The sequence below is a fragment of the Neolamprologus multifasciatus genome, chromosome 15 (genome assembly GCF_963576455.1).
Source record: "Neolamprologus multifasciatus chromosome 15, fNeoMul1.2, whole genome shotgun sequence".
Classification (NCBI taxonomy): domain Eukaryota; kingdom Metazoa; phylum Chordata; class Actinopteri; order Cichliformes; family Cichlidae; genus Neolamprologus; species Neolamprologus multifasciatus.
The window spans coordinates 20,700,622-20,719,096 of record NC_140453.1 but is presented as its reverse complement, the minus strand read 5'-3'; the positions used below and the strand labels follow the sequence as shown (position 1 = coordinate 20,719,096).

At 42.6% G+C, this 18,475-nt stretch overlaps 1 protein-coding gene across 1 annotated transcript in view; it reads right to left on the bottom strand.

The window, feature by feature from the left end:
• Window positions 1–18,475, bottom strand: part of afdna (afadin, adherens junction formation factor a) — a 123,126-nt gene that overhangs the window by 2,229 nt on the left and 102,422 nt on the right. The window contains 10 exon segments of the mRNA XM_085131801.1: window positions 122–206; window positions 5,355–5,754; window positions 5,756–5,899; window positions 10,259–10,393; window positions 13,221–13,259; window positions 15,113–15,292; window positions 15,908–16,122; window positions 16,209–16,453; window positions 17,069–17,468; window positions 18,052–18,190. Of these exon segments, the coding sequence (XP_084987927.1) occupies window positions 122–206; window positions 5,355–5,754; window positions 5,756–5,899; window positions 10,259–10,393; window positions 13,221–13,259; window positions 15,113–15,292; window positions 15,908–16,122; window positions 16,209–16,453; window positions 17,069–17,468; window positions 18,052–18,190 (1,982 nt within the window).

Below are 18,475 nucleotides of genomic sequence, written 5' to 3'. Positions count from 1 at the left end.
TATCTGTAGTTTAAGGCAAAATGGATGTAGACTGCTACAACAGAGGCAACCACCCATGACTAAAAGTGGCAAAGAAAGAGAAAAAAAAAAAAAAAAAAAAAAAAACTAAAACAGAGCTCACCTCCTCGTCCATTTGTCTCTCGGGTCCTTGTAGACTTCTCCTGTTCCTACAACTCCTGATGAGTTTCCAGTGTACGAGTTAAATCCTGCTAGATGTTCATGAGCCACACAGCAGAAAGACAAGAGCAGCAAGACACGAGTTAGCATCGCTTATGTGCAGCTTGTGATTACCAAAAATCATCTGCAACAGAAGCTGCTGGGAGACGGTTCGGAAGATCTCTGATATCAATTATCAGTGACGACAACTACACATAGTGAGTGCACTTGGAAATGCTTTAAGTCAAACTGAATCGACAGCAGACCAGAGACCCCGGTGACCATTACCCAGCAGCTTCTCCAGTCATTATCACTTCATTTCCCACAGACCAGCCTAAGCAGAAAGGAGGAAAGAAAAGAGAGCGAGTTGTGGAGAAGCATTAGACAAAAACCTCAGATCTCATTAAACTAGAGCAGCGAGCAGAGAGAGAAACACAGCAGTAAAGTAAAAAGCAGTTAAAGAGCCATTCCCAAGCAGCAACAATGGTCTGTGGAAGTGTCAGGTGGGCTCTGAGGTTGAGGTCACCGCTAAACATGTCCGAACCAATTCTGTTACTATCTAAATCCAGCAGTGCTTAAACTCAGCGTATCTTCAGAAAAATGAAGAAGGGCTCCCAAAGAAGCCAGGTGAACAAACATGAAGAGGGTGACCGCGACCTTTAACCCCAAGTGAGACGTTAGTCAGTTGTTTTACGCATTCCTGTGTCTTTCCAAACTGTAGCAACATCAACAGCTTAACGAAGGTAAAGCTTCGTAAAACCATCGGAGGATCCTATGAGCCAGGAGTCTGAGACTTGTTTCCAGCACACAAAAAGTTCCTTCCTGCTGGCTATAGAAGTGTTAATGGTTTACTTTCAATAAAGACCAAAACCGACAGTGCTGATATTAAAACTTCAGAAGTATTTGAACTTTCTCTTTTATTTGCTTGTTTACTTCCCTTTGGTTGTTAAAATGACCATTGCTCACTTCAGCTCCAAAACACAAAGATCCCGGGCAAAGTTTGATCACTGACACCCAATTACATCTTCTCTGGCCAACACGGCTGCTTTGGAGCCGGACAGGAAGAAAAACAGACTTCTAATTCTGACTAAGGTTCTTTTTTTAAAAACACATCGGCCCAGATGTGTTGGAGCTTGCTGGCCACTTTCAGACTGGATGCTGGTGCAGATTCCCGCTTCCTTCCTGAAGCTGTTTGCAGATCTACTGCCTCCAACTGGTGACCAACCCAGGGTTTGGTTTGTTTCTTTTTATAGATTTAGTCAAGTTTGCTACCACAAAGAGGGCAAAAGGATCAAATGATTTTACCAAATCATAATTAACCAGAACTAATGACCAAAAGAGATACATCCACCACTTTTCAGTGGCGGATGTATCTCCCTAGCTACCTTCATTCGAGTAACTATTTGCTGTTTTGAGAAATACCTGCAAAGTGCTCTCTGGTAGGAACACAGTGGTCCAAACGCGTATTAATCCACCACTGAAAATAGTCCCCAATGGATGAACCATTTACAGCTTTCCTGTAACATGTGCTGAAATAACTAAAGAACCCAGATACTTACAAAAGTATCCCGTATGACAGTGCCTGGCTGTTTTGTTTTCCCTTTTATAAATTGAGTATAAATTAGGAATTGTCTCAAACCAATTGCCTGTTCAAAATAGTCGACATTGTTTTGTTTTTCTTCTTCTTTTTTTTAAAAGGCATTTACAAGAATACAGAATCATTTAAAAAATGCCCAGAAAGGCTGTACTTTTCTGTTTTAGCTGATAAAATGTTTCATTTCACTTGCTAAAACCAGCAAGCAGGAACTTGGAGAAATGTGGGATGATAAAACCTGGCAGACTCTTCGTGGCTCAGTATTTGGCACGTCATGCTAAGAGGAAACACTGGATCCACATGGTAAAGAGGATTTCTTCTCTTGTGTTCTGTGTACTGGTGAGGATAGTGGTTGAATCTCACTCAGGAAAAACCCACGAGTTAGACATTAAACATCCAGTCCCAACTCTACTTGGCTGCCTTTCCAAAGAGCACAACTGCAGTCTAGATGGATGTAAGGTTTCGTGTTTCAGGATGCAAATCAAAGGTTGGTACAGTTCAGACGCAGACACAGTGATGGGGTGTGAACCCCGATAGATTCATCCAGCTGGCAGCTCCCAGGCTTTTTACTTTGGGTTTTATGGAGCCAAAAGCAAGAGGGGGTGGGGGATCTGAAGTATAGTCTGGGACAGGATCAAACCGGGTCCCACTTCAGCCCACATAAATACAAACTGGCAGAGAACAAAGCAACCACAGAGAAACAAGCCTCGTTCAAGGCCAGAAACATTCCTCTGTGCAGCCAAAAGAGATGAAAATTATACTTCTGGCACTACAATAGAAAATTCTTCACATTCACATGAAAAAAGTCATCCACTGGCCTGTGATTGATTCTCAAAGGTTATGAATGTTTTTCTTTTACTCTGGCTCGGTTATCTTGGAGGCCAAAGGACGCCCGTTTAAATTGCTGTTTTGTTTCCCGGCTCTGGTACACATCTTTCTGTTTGAGCATCGCTCACTGTGGATAACTGAACTCGTCCTTCCTCTGCAGCTTTCTCCGGTTCGTGCACCTTTAAGGCAAACTGGCATCTGTATTGTTTTTCCTGTGGTTTCAATCTTGATTACACAAAAATACCTCTAACCCAAGAAGAGGCCACACTTTATTAAAGTGAGAATCAAACCTCTAGGAGCTGCCAGCTGATCAAATAACACACATCAAATACAGTTTCATATTGGCAGGGAAGCTGGAGACTCAGGTGCTGTTTGTTCACCTGAACCTGCCGCAAAGCCCTGTGGGAGTTGTAATAAGGTTTTAGTAAATAAAGCCGCAGCGTTAGACAGCACTGCAGAGACACAGACTGACAGGCGAGATGACAGAAATTAAACAAAAGCTGATACGAGGAGGGAAAATTAGGCACTTTTGGGACAGCAAATTAAGAGAGAGTCCAAAACAGAGACACGCAAAGTGGGGAAGAGCAGCAAAGAATAAATAAGGAAATAAATACAGACTGCAGCCTGGTGGAAGCTATGCACAGGCAGTAAAAAGCAATAGAAATCAAGCCGGTTACTGGGGTGAGCTGCTGGCAGCCAAAGTGCACTGTTTGCTGTGTGTTTATGCACGATGTGTTTGACTGTGAGGTGAAACGTGCAGATTTTACTCCCGAGGGAGGGGGGAAGGGGTGTTTGGGTGAGGTAGGTTGTTGGGGGTGGGGGGTGTTAGTGGTATGATTTTGTTTAATTTAAGTGAGATTGCAGCACAGAATTCCCATGAGGTCCTGGATGTGTTTTGATCTTTAATATAAGCAGCAGCAGTGGCGATGGAGGTGGTTTCGTGTTAAAGGTGTAAGCGGCCTCCTGGACCTCAGGTGCTGCTTAAACTCAGACTGTGCTGCAGTCAAAGCTCTGTTTGTCTATGGATGTTCAAACTGCTCAAATTGACAGCATCACAAAGGGATCGTTATGTCTACTCATCACCGAGTCATCTGTCTTTTTTCAGGCCAACACAATGCCTAGTTTAGGTACTTAATAGATTTTTGGGAACCTTACTTTATGAAAAATGAAAAATACTAACAGAAGATGCTAAAAACCTGATGAATCTGTGATACCAATACTATGGAAATAACTCACTTACTACCACATATGTACTGGGGTCAAAACCTCAATTTATCAGTTGTAGGTTTTTTTTGACTGAGTTGCTTTTTACATGTGACAAGAAAAAAAAATCCACTTTAGTCCCAATTTAGTTTATTTTTTTTTATTTTGGGGACTTTTTTGTTCTTTTAAACTAAAAGAGGATCAAAAACCTCAAGGGTTTACCTTGCTTTGTTTTTTCTCTTCAACTCTAAACTGGATCATCATTTACAAAACAATCATCTTTTATTAAGTAAATCTAATAACTGACCATAAAGTCATTAGGAAATTGCTTAGCGAGGTCATCTTCTCAGGCTAGCTTCCAAGCTGGCTTGTTTACTCGCCGCCTGCTGGTCATTAGAAAGAATGCGTGTTTAAGGCTCAGCAGGTTTCACATTTCCATCACGGAGCCCTGCGTTTATCTTTTACACGAGCTCTATCAAAGGGATATGGAATAAATAAAATTCTGGGTGTAATTTTTGTGGGAACGCAAAACTTCCAAACAGCTTGATCTCTTTCAAACAATGAAGAAGAGATGCCCATCTTGAAATAATATCTGACATGGATAAATCCACATTTGGACTGCGTTAAAGACTATTTTAACCTCTCGATAAAAAAAAAAAAAAAGCGGCAGCCTGATCATGAACCTCTAGCATTTATGACGCTCCGTCAGTGTGGTCTGAGTAGACTGAGCTATAGAGAAGGAAAACGAGTCGTTTAAACAGACACAGACAAAGAGGAGCTCCTTCACTCAACACACTGCTGCCGTGTGCAGTTTTTGCATGTTTATGAAATGATTCTGCTCAATTGAGTGATTGATGGGTATGAGAAGCCAATGGTGTGTCTCCTTCCCTTTAAAGCCAACACCGCTAAGCAGAGCCACGGGGCAGGACAGGGGGGTGGGGGGTGGGGAAGACGGGCAGGCAGGCAGGCAGACTGACGGCTGGGCCTTTACCCCCGCCCCCCAACCCAAATTCCCAAGCAGCAACCAACCAGACACAAAGGAGGCGGCGAGCGACAACACCAACAGTACTATGATTGGCTCTGATGGGTCTCAATCTGCAGCAAAAAGTGGTGGCGTGATTATCGATTGCTTTTTTCTGTTCACTAGTGCTGATCGAAGGGGGTGGGGAGGGTGATTGGAGGAAGATGAGGACGGAGGGCGGGGGAAAAAAAATTATTGGGGGACAAGAGGTGTTCAAATAAACCTACAATGAAAAATATGAAACAAACAGAACCTGATTTGCTTGAGGAGGAAGGGGGGGGGATTTCCACATATAAAAACTAACACAGTGATGAATCGACTACAAAAAAAAGGAAAAAACAAATAAATTTGGACAAACATGTAAAAGAGGAAAAAAGTAGACTGTGGAAGTGAAAGGGCACAACACCTCTCTACTAAAAACAAGATAAACCAAGAAGAAAGTAGCACTAAACCATAAAGGAGTGGGTAGAAAATGAAGATGAGTGAGTGAGAGGGAGGGGCGGGCGCTTTAGAGGGCGCTGTGGCGAGCCTGACTCCTCTCTCCAGTTCTACCTTTATAGCCTCCTGGGGGCATGGAGCTCGGTTTGGCAGGAAGGGGGGGGGCTGTACTGTTGGAGTTGTTGACTGGCGGCTGGAACGAGCCAGACAGGAAGATGCCGTCAGAAAGAGGGCGGGGCTTGCGCGCAGTGGGCGGCGGCTGAGGCTTGCTGTGATTAGGCGAGGCGGAGGCCGGGAGGTCGCCGTACGACTTCCGGGTCGCCGACAGCTTCACCTGACCTGATTGGCCGCCGCCGCCACTCCCTGCTTTGGTGGAGTCCTCCTCGTCTTCGTCATCGCCCGTGTAGGTGACAAACTTGGCGGTGTAGAGCATGTCGGGGGAGGTGACCTGGGTTTTGAGGTAGGACGTGTTTCTCTGTGGTGGGGGTGGGGGGGTGTTAGTAGGGTTTTGGGGGGGCGAGGGGTTGGTAATCCCGTGGAAGCGGGGGCCGATACAGACCGGCCGGCTCGTCAGGCGTCAGCAGCTTTCTCTCCGCCTCCTCGTGCTGCCGGCGCCGCTCGGCCTCCAGGCGAGCGTAGTACTCCTCCTCTTGTCTCCTCTAGGAGAGGGACAACCTGTTAGTAAGCGCCGCTCTCAATGGCTCACACCTAACACTAATCAGCTACGTGGGAAACTACTCAATGAGCTGCACTACTCTGCTTCTGCACAAGCAGCGCTCCACCAGTCTGATGAGACTCCCACCCAAACTCCAACTGAACCTGAACTACAGCCGCATGTAAGAACTGCAAAGTGCACCAAAACTAAACCGTACCAGCAGGTCAGGGGCATCGTTTCATAAGGTGTTCCAGCTGCATCTTAATGAATGACTCAGAAATACTGATGACATGTTTGAGGTGTAACAATTCTGAATCCGAGAACAAAAATGAAGCATCCCTGATTTAAGATCATCCACGGGACGAAAGAACTGGAAAATCGATAGAAAAAAAAGTGGCTCAAAAGTGGAAGTATGAGCCAAACTGATATTAAGAAGTGGGGGCAGAGCTCAGTTGCATAAAGGTACTGCCTCACACTTCAGTGCGTCCTCTGGGATTTAAAAAAGTTTTATTAATAAACAACTATAACATTTATTTTCTCCTGTGTTTCTTATTAAAACAAATATACAAAAAAATACCTCACATTTAAAGTCATATAAACCTGCTTTGTGGTGCAAAGCAGACAAAATCACAAGCAAAAAACTCGACCAGCTGTGAACGTTTTAAGATTTACACTAATAAAAGTTTAAAATGGAAAAAGCTTTTTTTTTTTCCTCCATTTGTTTTATATAATTTATAAATCAGAGTAAGCAGCTCTCCAAGTTATCTACATGTAAACTTTTTAGGCTGCAAATGGGAGGTGTAATTAATAATCAAGCACAATTTCCCTTCAAGCATAAACGGGATAATGTGAGGTATGTAAAAAAAAAAAAAAATGGTTGCAAGCTGTGAAAACAGTCCAGACGCGGCTGCTCTGGAACGAAGCATCTGATTACTGCTTTCATGAATGATTCATGTGTTTATTATTCATTTAAAATCTATTTAACTTGATTGAAATAACTTAAAGTTTATGAAATGATACATAATTTCAGTTATTCAAATGTGACGTGTTTCCTCAGAGGCAAAAGTGGAATATTTTAAATTCCTGCTCTTTCTGAAACCTACACATTTGAGGAGCTGGGTAACTCAAAAATAATAATAAAAAAGCATTAATTAACTAATAAGCTACTTTTTCAGAACTGATGTCAACAATCCATCCAAAAGGGAACGATTAACTTCATCTTTAAAATGTTATGATTAATGTGCTCTCAGGTTTAGGAACATAACCACATCTGCTTTCCCTTCCTACAGCTATTTCACAAAGCCAGCTTTTCTTTTCTTTTTTTCCTTTGATGATTTTTAAATCATCTTATTAGGTTTCAGAAAGATAAAAAAATAAAATAAAATCAGGGACCAACTTCAAGGCTGATGCCCCTGAGCTGGTCTCAATTCTGCTGGTTTCCTGTGTCTGTGAATGTACACTGATGCAGCTCGGCGGTCCTGAACGTCACGCCTGATGCATATGTTGCTCCACATCACTGCGAAAATCTAATATCGTGGTTTTTTTAATGCTGTCCATCAACCAAACCTGGGAAATCTCCTCCGACTGGTCTATGAAATCCGCTAACTTGACACAACGCTAAAAGTATCCAGCTTACCGCCGTCTCCTCTTCCCTCATCACTCTGTTTGTGTATGTGTGCTGGGTGTCCATGTGTGCTCGGTTTTCTGTGTGGCCCGGGTTTGTATTTTATGGTTTGTGGGTAGGTTTTTAAGTTTCCAGCCCACCCTGTCTCCAGTGGCTGAGCTCCAATATCTACACTAGGGGGTGGGAGGCCTGTGATGAAGCTTCACTGGTGAATGTGTTTAGATTTTGAGGTTTGGAGCGTGACCAGCCTCTCCGGGGTCACTCAATCTGGATGCTTCTTGTATCAGATTATCTTCACATTTTTTGGTCCGTTTCACGTGTTGAAGGCCTGCTGGGAGGAGGCTGAGGGGAGGGCTGAGTGTAGTTGTGATTGTACATGTCTTCAGAGAGACCATGCGCTGCTGTGGGTGTATCTGAGCCGCTATGGCCGGGTTCAGCCAGCCCAGTGGGAATCTGAAGAAACTGGGAGGGATTAGTGGATGTGTGGGGTTTGAATGAGTGAGCGGCTGGGTTTCTGAATATGTACAGTATGGATGGCTGAGGGCGGGTATGAGGGCGGGTATGAGGCAGGTGGGCCGACAGACCTCTGTGGTGCGTGCGTGTGTGTGTGTGTGTGTGTGCATGATGTGGGTATAAAGCATGTGGTTTTTGGGAAAAGTTGGAGGAGGGTGGGCAGCATTCCCCTAAACATAGTTTCCAAAGCAGTGCTGGATGAAATGACAACAAAAAACAAAATTAAAAACCTCACAAAAAATAAATGAATCAAAACTGCTTCCCCAAAATAACTGAAACTTCCTGACGCACACTGACGATAACAACAACATGATGGGAGTCCCATGCTTCAGGTGGGTGGAGGCACGTAACATGACACAGCAACACATCACATAGGGTGGGGGGGGGTGCACAGGATGAGGACATGCAACTGGACAACTTCATAATAAACATCAGAACAATCATAACGGCATAAAAACAGTTTATTTATCTTAGAAAAACCTAAATATTCTCCTAATTAACATTTAATCAAATCCCTGAGATTTCTGGGATGCCTAAAGTTGAAATTGAACGGTAAAAATCGGAATAAATATGCGTGATATTTTTAAACAACCAGTGGTCTTATGGGTGGTTTGCCGCTCACAGGACAAATGGACCGCGCTAACGGTATCACAGTGAAATCAGCGGGCACGACACAAAGATAAAAAACAATGAGCATGTTTGATTAAACACGCACGACACATGTGGGTGGGTGAATGCTGCACCAAACCACTGGTCATTTAAAAATACAGCACATGTATTACATTTCATCTCTCATATTAACCTGAGTTACTAAGTGACATTGAAGCCTAAGTCAACAAAGGCATGAAAGTAAAAGCTTTGGGTAGTTTTCAGACTCATTCATCTGCTGCACATTTTACTGTTACAGTGAAGATTTAGTTTAAAAAGAAGCAAAGGTGCTTTTTTGGCAATTAATCCCACATTAAGTGTCCCATCTTGTCATCCATTCATTCGTTGCTTTTTTTTTCTTTTTCTTGTATGTTCACGTATTACTAGTACTCTGACACAGAGCTCACCTCACACTCTCGCTAACCCTGACCGCCAGTTAGAGGAAGCCCTTGTCCGCCGCTTGAATCCACGATCTCATTCTTTCAATCACTAACCCTCACCTGCCGCCATGAGCGGCAGGTAAGGGTTGCAAAATGACAGCTGCATTTCTCGCTCTGCTCTCTATTTCCCACAACAGCTTAAGTAACTAAAAATCTCTTGCTTACAGAGGAAAACAGTTTGCTAAAGGCCCACCAAACTGAGGCTAGATACAAAGGATTAATATATAAATAACTATAGTTTAACTTTATAGTAGGACTGATAAAATCCTATTATCTGCAATTTTAATTGCATTTATTAGACAGTTAAGCACCAGATAAAAGGGTCTGAATTCTTCCAAAGCATCTTCACATTCAGGGGTTAGACCGATATGATGGGCTGGTATAGTTTAAAATCTCTCTGAAATCAAGGTGTGAATGTACAAAGAATATAAAACGTAATTTATTTTTACCAAAGTGCAGGCTAAATATGCAAACAAACTGAATTGTAAACACAGTGGCCACATTTTAGCTTACATCGACAAGCTAGAAGAAAACGACATGCAACACTTTCAAATTAAAAGCCTTTTTCAGTAGGACTAAAAATGTTGTCATTTGCATCATCTGTGCTGTAAACACTGTTATCTGGTAACAGGGGAAACAGTTTGCCAGTATGTCTAAAAGTTTAGCACCTTTAAGTATAATCCAACAATCTGAATTAAAATTACATTCAATCTTATCAAATGCCAATATTTTGGTTCTTAACGGGAATTTTTGATGTTTAATGAGGATTTTTAAGGACCTTCTTTCATATCATGCTAATAGCTCCTTGTTAGCATCACGTACTTTGGTTTTATTGTGTATTAGCAGCTGGCTGTTGCACCCTAACAGGGAAAAACATATTTTTTAAGACAAGAGAAAGCTGCATAATTTTGTAGATTTGGATATAATGTAATCACTGTTCAAATATCGGTCCAACCCCTCTGTGTGTGTGTGTGTGTGTGTGTGTGTGTGTGTGTGTGTGTGTGTGTGTGTGTGTGTGTGTGTAAACCTAATCTGTGCTACACCTGAAGCTCTGACTCAGTAATACTTTAATAAAGGCACAAAGCATTAATTTTAATCAGGTCAGAACTCCAGCGGTTTCAAGGACAGACACACCGACCTTCTCCTCGGCCTCCCGCTTGGCTCTCTCCTCCTCCCTCCACCTCCTCTCCTCCTCCTGCTTCGCCCGCTCCTCTGCCTCCCGCTTACGAATCTCCTCCAGCTGCTGCTTACGCCGCCGCTCCTCATCCTGCAACTGGTCACACACACCCGCAGGGAACATGCCGCAAGGCACGCATGCAAATGAGGAAAGAAATTAGTACGCGTGTCATTCACAGACACATAATCTGAGCACATTTTCTTTTGGATTTGTTCAACTGCACTAATATGTTTGTGTACAAATGTGAGGTAGAACTGTATTTGTCTCACAGGACTGCTCCTGGGGGGAGGAGCTGTGTGCACTGCAAACACACAGCACAGGCAGAAAGAAACAGACACGCACGCGCGCACTGCTAAACATGCACACACCGACATGCAGCGACAACGACAACAGCAGCAGCAGTAAAAACAACAACCGGAAAAGGGCAGAGCGAAAAGCAAAGACAGCCCCTCATTTGGCTACTTAAGGTGTACTTGATTTCGTTTACAGATCATTAAATGTCCCACTGAGCAGTAGAGGAATAATAAATCAAGCGTACCTGAAGTAACTGCAAGCTTAATGGGCTACAGCAGAAATATTCCAAAAACCATCCCGACATAAACCAAGTGCAGCATGGCGACAAACGAAACAAACACACCCATTCTAGGGCTGGATGGTGGTCAGGTAAAGGGTCAGTTCAACCAAACGTTCGCGGTGGTATCTGTCCACAAAGAAGCTCCAATAAGGCTCCCTGTTTTCTCCTTTTCTAATTCTTATGCAGGATATATTGTTTTGCTTGAGTCGTTTCAATTTGTTTATTGAGTGAATTTTATATATTTTTCATTTCTTACAATTACTATTTTGGCTACACTTTTCTTTGTCTTTATATTTCCATATATTTACATTTAAAAAAAAAAAGTTGTATTTACGCTGTAAAGGTTTTCCAGCAGATTTGAAGGCAATGCGGTCTTCCTTCTTTATTTTTGTTATTTGTTAATATTTGCCACTATTGCATTAGGGTAAATATGGTAACTACATCATTCTAGGTCATGAATGCTATGACCCTGGTTAAATAAAACTAAATCTGTCTATCAATCATTTAACCACAAAGTGATTTTCTGAAGCTGTAGTGTCTAAAAATGTCTGGAACCTGCAATATTGATAATTGCCAGTAGGGGGCAGGGCCTTTCCTGCAAAAACAATTGTATACAAGTCTACGAGAAATTGACCCTACTTTTGTTTCTTCTTTTACCCAATTAAACACTTTCCTAATGAGTTTGTGGTCTCAATGTGGTCTACAAAATGTGTTTATTTTGTAAACTAGGATCTAGTTTTAGAGTAAAAACTCTTGTTGTTAGCTTATTAGTTCTAACTCCATGTTCAAATATGAGTTGGACATGGAGTGTTTTTAAGCAAAAATGATGATCTAAAGCACAGGTGTTGAACTCCAGGCCTCAAGGGCCGGTGTCCTGCAGGTTTTAGATGTGTCCTTGATCCATCACAGCTGATTTAAATGGCTAAATGACCTCCTCAACATGTCTGGAAGTTCTCCAGAGGCCTGATAATGAACTAATAATTTGATTCAGGTGTGTTGACCCAGGGTGAGATCTAAAACCTGCAGGACACTGGCCCTTGAGACCTGGAGTTTGACTCTCCTAAAGGTTTCAAAATTGTACTTCACAAACTAATGGATCTGAGTCTCTGGGTGGCCAATAGGGGTGAGGGAAAAAATCGATACTGTGTAGTATCGTGATATTTTGTTTGCTAATAATGTATCGATACAAGGACAGCAGAAATCGATATTTTGTTACAAAAAAAGTTTTTGTGGACTGGAACATGCTCTGACTTCAGAGCATGTTGATCAGCTCCTTTTTCTGAGCAATAAACATGACAGTTTACTTATTTTAATTAAGTTTAAAACTTTTTTATTTAATGTAAAATTATATTTTGTTTTAATTTACTTTCAAATTCTTCAGTTGCTGAATGGGCTGCATAGTTTTCATAAATTGCATAGTTCAGAATAGCTATAATTGTACCAGATGGTTGCGTTCAGTTAAGTTGGACTAGACTGTAATACAAACCGTTCAGTTTGTCAACAATAAAACTGAAATGAGAGAAAGACTGAGTGTGAGACTTTGTTATTAGATAAAATTAATATTGATAGTTTACCTTTATGTACAGAATCTGAATATCGCAAAATATTTTTTAAAAATTGCAATAATATCGTATCGTGCGTTAAGTATTGTGATAATATCGTATCGTGTGATGTATGGTGATTCCCACCTCTAGTGGCCAAGTCCATCTCTTACGTACATTTAATCAACTAAAGCAAGAATTAGCTAGTCTAATAACTTGGTTGAACAGACCCAATACAGAGAAGACAAAGAGGCTCAGCAGGTCACACACAAATGGATGGATGGGTAGACAGACGAATGGATTCATGACCACCACAACAACATGATGTGGCCCTTCGCAGGCAGCGCAGGGGGCTCGCAGGACTGTCATGCATTGGTCTCGACCCGGATGCCCCCCATGATGCATTCAGCCATGCAGGCACCACCTCAATATGTACTCAAAACATCACTGCTGAAAAGAATCACACCAACCGCAGCTCTGCTAATCTGAAAGCATGGACAGGTTTGGTTTGCAGTTATCAAACACCAATATTTAAGCAGCAGCTTCGTTCACCGTCCCCCAGCAGGTGTTTTGAGTTGACAAAGAGATGGACAGCTTCCCCAGCCAAACAACATCAAGCATCCCAGGACCAACTGCTCGTTAGCTAATCATGGCCCAGTCCCGTCTACCACCACGACCCCCCGATGAAACGACAACAGCAAGCCCAGATGGGTAGGGAGAGACACGGGCAGGTGGGAAGCCCAGACAGGAAACAGGAAGTGATGTAAGGGCAGGGAGAAGATACTCGTCATTAACAGGATGAACATACCAAGTCTAGAACAGAGATAGCTGGGACAGCAGTCTGCTGCTGAAGAGGAAGAAGAAGAAGAGAATAGAGAGTGAGAGAGGGAGGGGAGATAGTTGGAGGAGGAAATACCCAAATACTGAAAAGGAAGGTGTGGAGGAGTTAAGACTAGATTAGAAAATCAAGGGAGGAACTAAAGAGTAAAACAGAGATAAGAGAAGAGCAGGGGAGGACATAGAATAAAGTGAAAACATTGTTTGGTCTTTTTACTCTGTTGATGAGAAGCTTTTAAATCTAAAAACTACAGAGCTACATCTTTAACGTTGAGCTCATCGTCCCATATTTTTCTCTTCAACTTTATCAATGAAGCTTTGGTAAAGTAAAATAGTCCAAGACGTTTTTACTTCTTAGAGAAAGTTTAATTTTGTGGTATTATCCATTTACTGTAAGCTGACTAAATGTCCACTTTTAGTCATGAAGACCTAAATAAACTAGACCCTGTTTACACTTGGCTTAAAAATACATTATGAACAATCTAACACAGGTGTAAATGACCACCGAGGAGCACTATCAAACCTTACTGGTGGTCTGGGACCCATTTCAGAACATACCTGTGGTAGTGTACATACTAATGCACACGTGGGGGGGGAAAAGTCAAACAAACCTCACTCAAACAACCACAAAGAGGCACAATTATCCCAAATCAGCAATAACTCCTTACTGCAGTGATGCACATTAGATGACTGGACAGCATTTAAATGGATTATTTTATGTTAGTAATACTGTCAATATAACCTCTAACCACGTTATCCACTGTTTTACCTTTTGCGTACTTTATCCAGTTCAGTATCGGCCCTTGGGAACAGTACTCAGACAGTAAAAAAAGATGGACTTACTTTGACCAACCACTGTGAACAGCTGGAAACGCCTGCACATTTTTATTAGTGTCTGAAATATGTTTCTGGTGTATATGAGCCTAAATTCCCTTCCTAAGCAGCCAAAAGTCCCCGATTTTAAAACCAAGTGTATACCAGTCTTCAAGATGAATAAAGTAGTTCAACAAAGAAAAAGAACACAGCAAACCAAAAACATAAAAAAATAAAATAATTCATACAGTGAACCAAACTCTGAGATTCATCCACAGCTACTAAAGACACCCACGTTCCGCATCCTAAAATATCCAGTCAAAGTCTGGCAAAAGTCAGCTACAAAACAGTTACCTTCACTACAGAGCTACTGGGAGGAGAACACAGCAGATCTACACACGACCCGGAGGAATGCACAACTGATGTGTCTGAAAGGAAACCTAGAAAAGCACTTTCCTCCTGAGGTTTCAACACACACTCAGGCTCGTGCTGGATGACTCGGTGAATTCAAACACCCAGCATCATCTTCACCTTAAAAATACTGGATATTTGATATCCATTGTAGTGCATGACCTGTGCTTAAATAATCAAAAGGCTGCACATGTGCAGCGTTTGTTCAAATAAAAGTCACATCCACGAGATGTGAAAGCAGCTTTAACGACGCTGCTGCAGCCTGCCCTCCCATCCACCCCTCCAGCCAATCAGATTTAAGCAGCTCAGCATGGCAAAGCGATGACAGAAGCATGTTGCAGATGCACATTGCAGGACATTCATAGTGGGAGCCATTTTCTCTTCTAGCATTTGAAAGGCGGTTCTGTTTTCCCCCCCATCAGCCCAATTTCCTGCGGCTCGCCCTGAAGTCTGAGCTGATGGGTAGTAACGCTCGAAAAACAGAAGTCAGAAAGTTTGATTTCTGCCAAAGCAGCCTTTGCACATGATACGATTTCAACTCCCTCCTTTTCTTTTTGTTAAGAAAAAAAAGCACCTTCCCTACTTCCTTCAAATGAAGAACTCATTTTTCCCCCTCAGTCATTTCCTTCCATTTCTTACCCTGGCTCTCTTCTCGGCCTCCAGCCTCTGCATGATCATCACGGTGTCCACGTCTTCATCATCCTCCTCGTCCTCCTCGTCGTCGCTCTGCTTGGACTCCTGCAGTCGTTTCTGGAACTGCCACTCCAGCATCAATTTCCTGAGGCGGTCGTTTTCTTCCGCTGTTCGCTCGGGCTTTGCCTGCAAAACAAAATGATGTTTAGAAACCGAAGTCGTGTTACCAGAAAAAGCCACAAGGTCATCTAAGTATACCTGATATCCAAAAGTACAGTACTCATCAGTCTTTGGAGCATTTGTCAATCTGAAAGGTGTTACAGTATACTGTAGGATGGGCATCACAAAGATTTCAGACGCACAATCAGAACCGGGCACCGGCCAGTAGCTTTTACAGAAATTCAGCTTTATGTATTTGGTTAAACCCTGCTCTGTCCACGCATCGATGCAGGAGTGGAAAGAGTGTGAGATATATTACCTCTCTAATAATCATATCTTTTACAATTTTGTGTGATACAACATTTACACCCTGCACCTACCACTTGATATCAATATCTGGTAAACCATTTCTAACAATATCTGACCTAATTACTTTCTTTTGAATGATGTTAACTGGTTTTTACCATTAAATATTTCCTACTTGAGGCAAGAAGATAAAATAACAGTTTGCATAGGAGTTCTGGTCATACTCTTCCACAATATCCTCATAATGTCAAGTCGATCACATTAATTCTGCTACTTCCTTCTAAAACATGATCTCTGATTTCAAATCACTCCTCCCACTGTTGTGAACAAAAGTACCTGCAGCTCCTGGATTTCCTTGTCCAGCAGATCCACGATGTGAAGCTGCTGCTGTTTTTCGGCCTTCTCTCGGGCATCTCTCTTCCAAGGATCTGGAGACAGACTGTCACTGGACGTCAGCTCCTCCTTGCTGATGGTGATGTACTGCAGGTCTCGCCTCTCGATGGTTCGCGGCTGCTGCTGTGGAAGCAGCTCCCTGATCACTGTATCCATGCCTGCAGGCATGTTGAATACTAATTATTACAGAGACAAGACTGGTTTGTTTGTTTAAACAAGAAGTAACTAATACATTTCTTGTTACCAGCAGGGTTGGAGGCACTAGGAGGAGGAGGTACAGCAGACCGTGGCAGACTGGCCAGCTTCTCTGGTCTGGGTGGAGGAGGCTGAGGCTGTGGGGGGTGGTAAGGCTGAGGTGGCGCCATGGAGGCCACAGGGGGCTGGTGGTGAGGAGGAGGCATGGCTCCTCCGTTGTGAGGCTGGACGGGCATGACAGGGTTGGCCCGGATCTGACCCAACTTTCTCTCCTGCTCCCTCCTCTTCCTCTCCCTGGAAATGCATCAATACCATCGTCATTAATACTCAAAATCAGATGCATAAATGAAGCAGTATGACATCACCTTGTTTTTTTTAATTGAAAAATGGGAATCCTGTACTAACACTTTTTTGCTTTTAGAGAAAGTGCCATTTAAAAGGGTGACTTGGCCAAGGTCTTAAAATGCAACAAGCATAAAACAAAAGGCAGAATATACATTATTATATATAAACAAACACTAATGCATTCTTCTTTTAAGATCATATTTGGTTTAGATCTTTCTGCAAAGTATTCCACATTCAAGGTTCTGTACAACGAGGGCACATTAAGACAAAACCACCTACTGAAGCGTTGTTGGTAACTAGACAGAAGGGTGCAGAGTTCATTTACTCCAAATGTAAAGAAGTGCAGCGTATGCTGATGATGCAGCAATCTCTGTATCAGCAAAGACTAAACAACACGTTGAAGAGTTACATACATTACTTTATTTGCATTTTATTTTTAAAGCATAAATGCTTGTGTATATCTTCCCTCAGAAATAATAAATAGCAAGCCAGATATAGTAAATAGTAAATAACAAAAATGCTTTTTTTGCTAACATTTCAATAAACAAAACAAAACAAGCCCACCTCTCTTCCTCGAGCCGAGCCTTCTCCTTCTCATACCAGCGCTGCTGCTCCTCTCTCTTCTTGCGGTCAGCAGCTTGCTGAGCCGTTACTGGATTGATAGCAGCTGGAGGGGGCGGAAGCGGTAGGTCCGGCTGTGGGTCGTAGGGTTCGGGGTACGCTGCTGGAGGTGGAGGTGGAGGAGGGGGCAGGTCAGACCGAGACGGCGGCTGTGCCGAATGCGGCGGCACGGCGTGAGGGGCATTGGGCGTCTTCCATCTGCCCGGGCCGGTCTTCTGGTTTTGGGTCTTGTTCGAAGAAGAGGAGGACGCGGAGAAGTTGAGATGCTCCTGGCTTGATGTTGATGACTCCAGGGAGGAGGACACCTGCGGCTGTGGAGCCCAGAGGTCGGGCCCTACCAGACCTGCAGACACAAAGAAACACATGGTCACCTGCTTGACCAGGGACACCAACTGCACAGTGGTTTCTAAGCCTTTAAACTTACATTCAATACTCCATGAAAAACCAGTACCTCTGAACCCTCTTAGCCTAAAAAGGAATTTTATCACTAATGTTGGCACAATACTTTAGTACTAATCAGCTTTCTGAAGAAAGATGGAGGCTTGGTGATGGTAAAACTACAGAGTTTTTTTCCTGGGCATCTGCAGTCCAAAACATCAGATTTTTATATTTATTTTTAAAGTGAAATAACTTACAACTTAGTTATTATTATTTATTTATTTATTTTCATCTGATGAATGTCAGAAATGACAGCACGTCTGATTTGCTATGCTTTTGCAAATTATCTTTGCTCTGGTCCTTGAATTTAATATCATGATTTGTGTGTTTTTATGTAATTGTGAAGGATAATCAACTTTTAAGGGACATTTGGATGCTGACAGCCTTTAAGCTGCTGTATAATCTGGTAGTGAACACACTAACAGGTGCTGCGGTCCTTTTTCTGTCAGCCTCTCTGATCCAATCTGAAGTCAGCTTTTCCTTCTTACCTCCAGGTGGACCTCTCTGGTATTCGAGATCTCTGTGTGGGTAGTCCAGGTCCCGGTGCTGGTAGTGTGGCTGCATTCGCTCATCTGACCTCATGCCTCCTGGTGGTGGATACAAGTCCTCCTGAGAGTGATTAATCCGCTGCAAAGCAATCAAAACATTAAATATTAGATGAGGAAAAGTATGCGTTATAAAAGGAGAGAGGAGGTGGTGGTTGGAAACACAAATAATCAATATCACCTCAATCGCCTACTTATTACATTCCCAAGTTTACCTTAGAGGTTATTATGTAGGCTCTAGTTTGTCTGTTCTATTGTGTTATCTTAAATTGCTTTGTATTTCTAATGTTTAAATATGTTTTTCATGCCTGTAACGCTTTTTAAGCCTTTGCATATGCAGCTATAACCACGATGACTCATAGGAGAT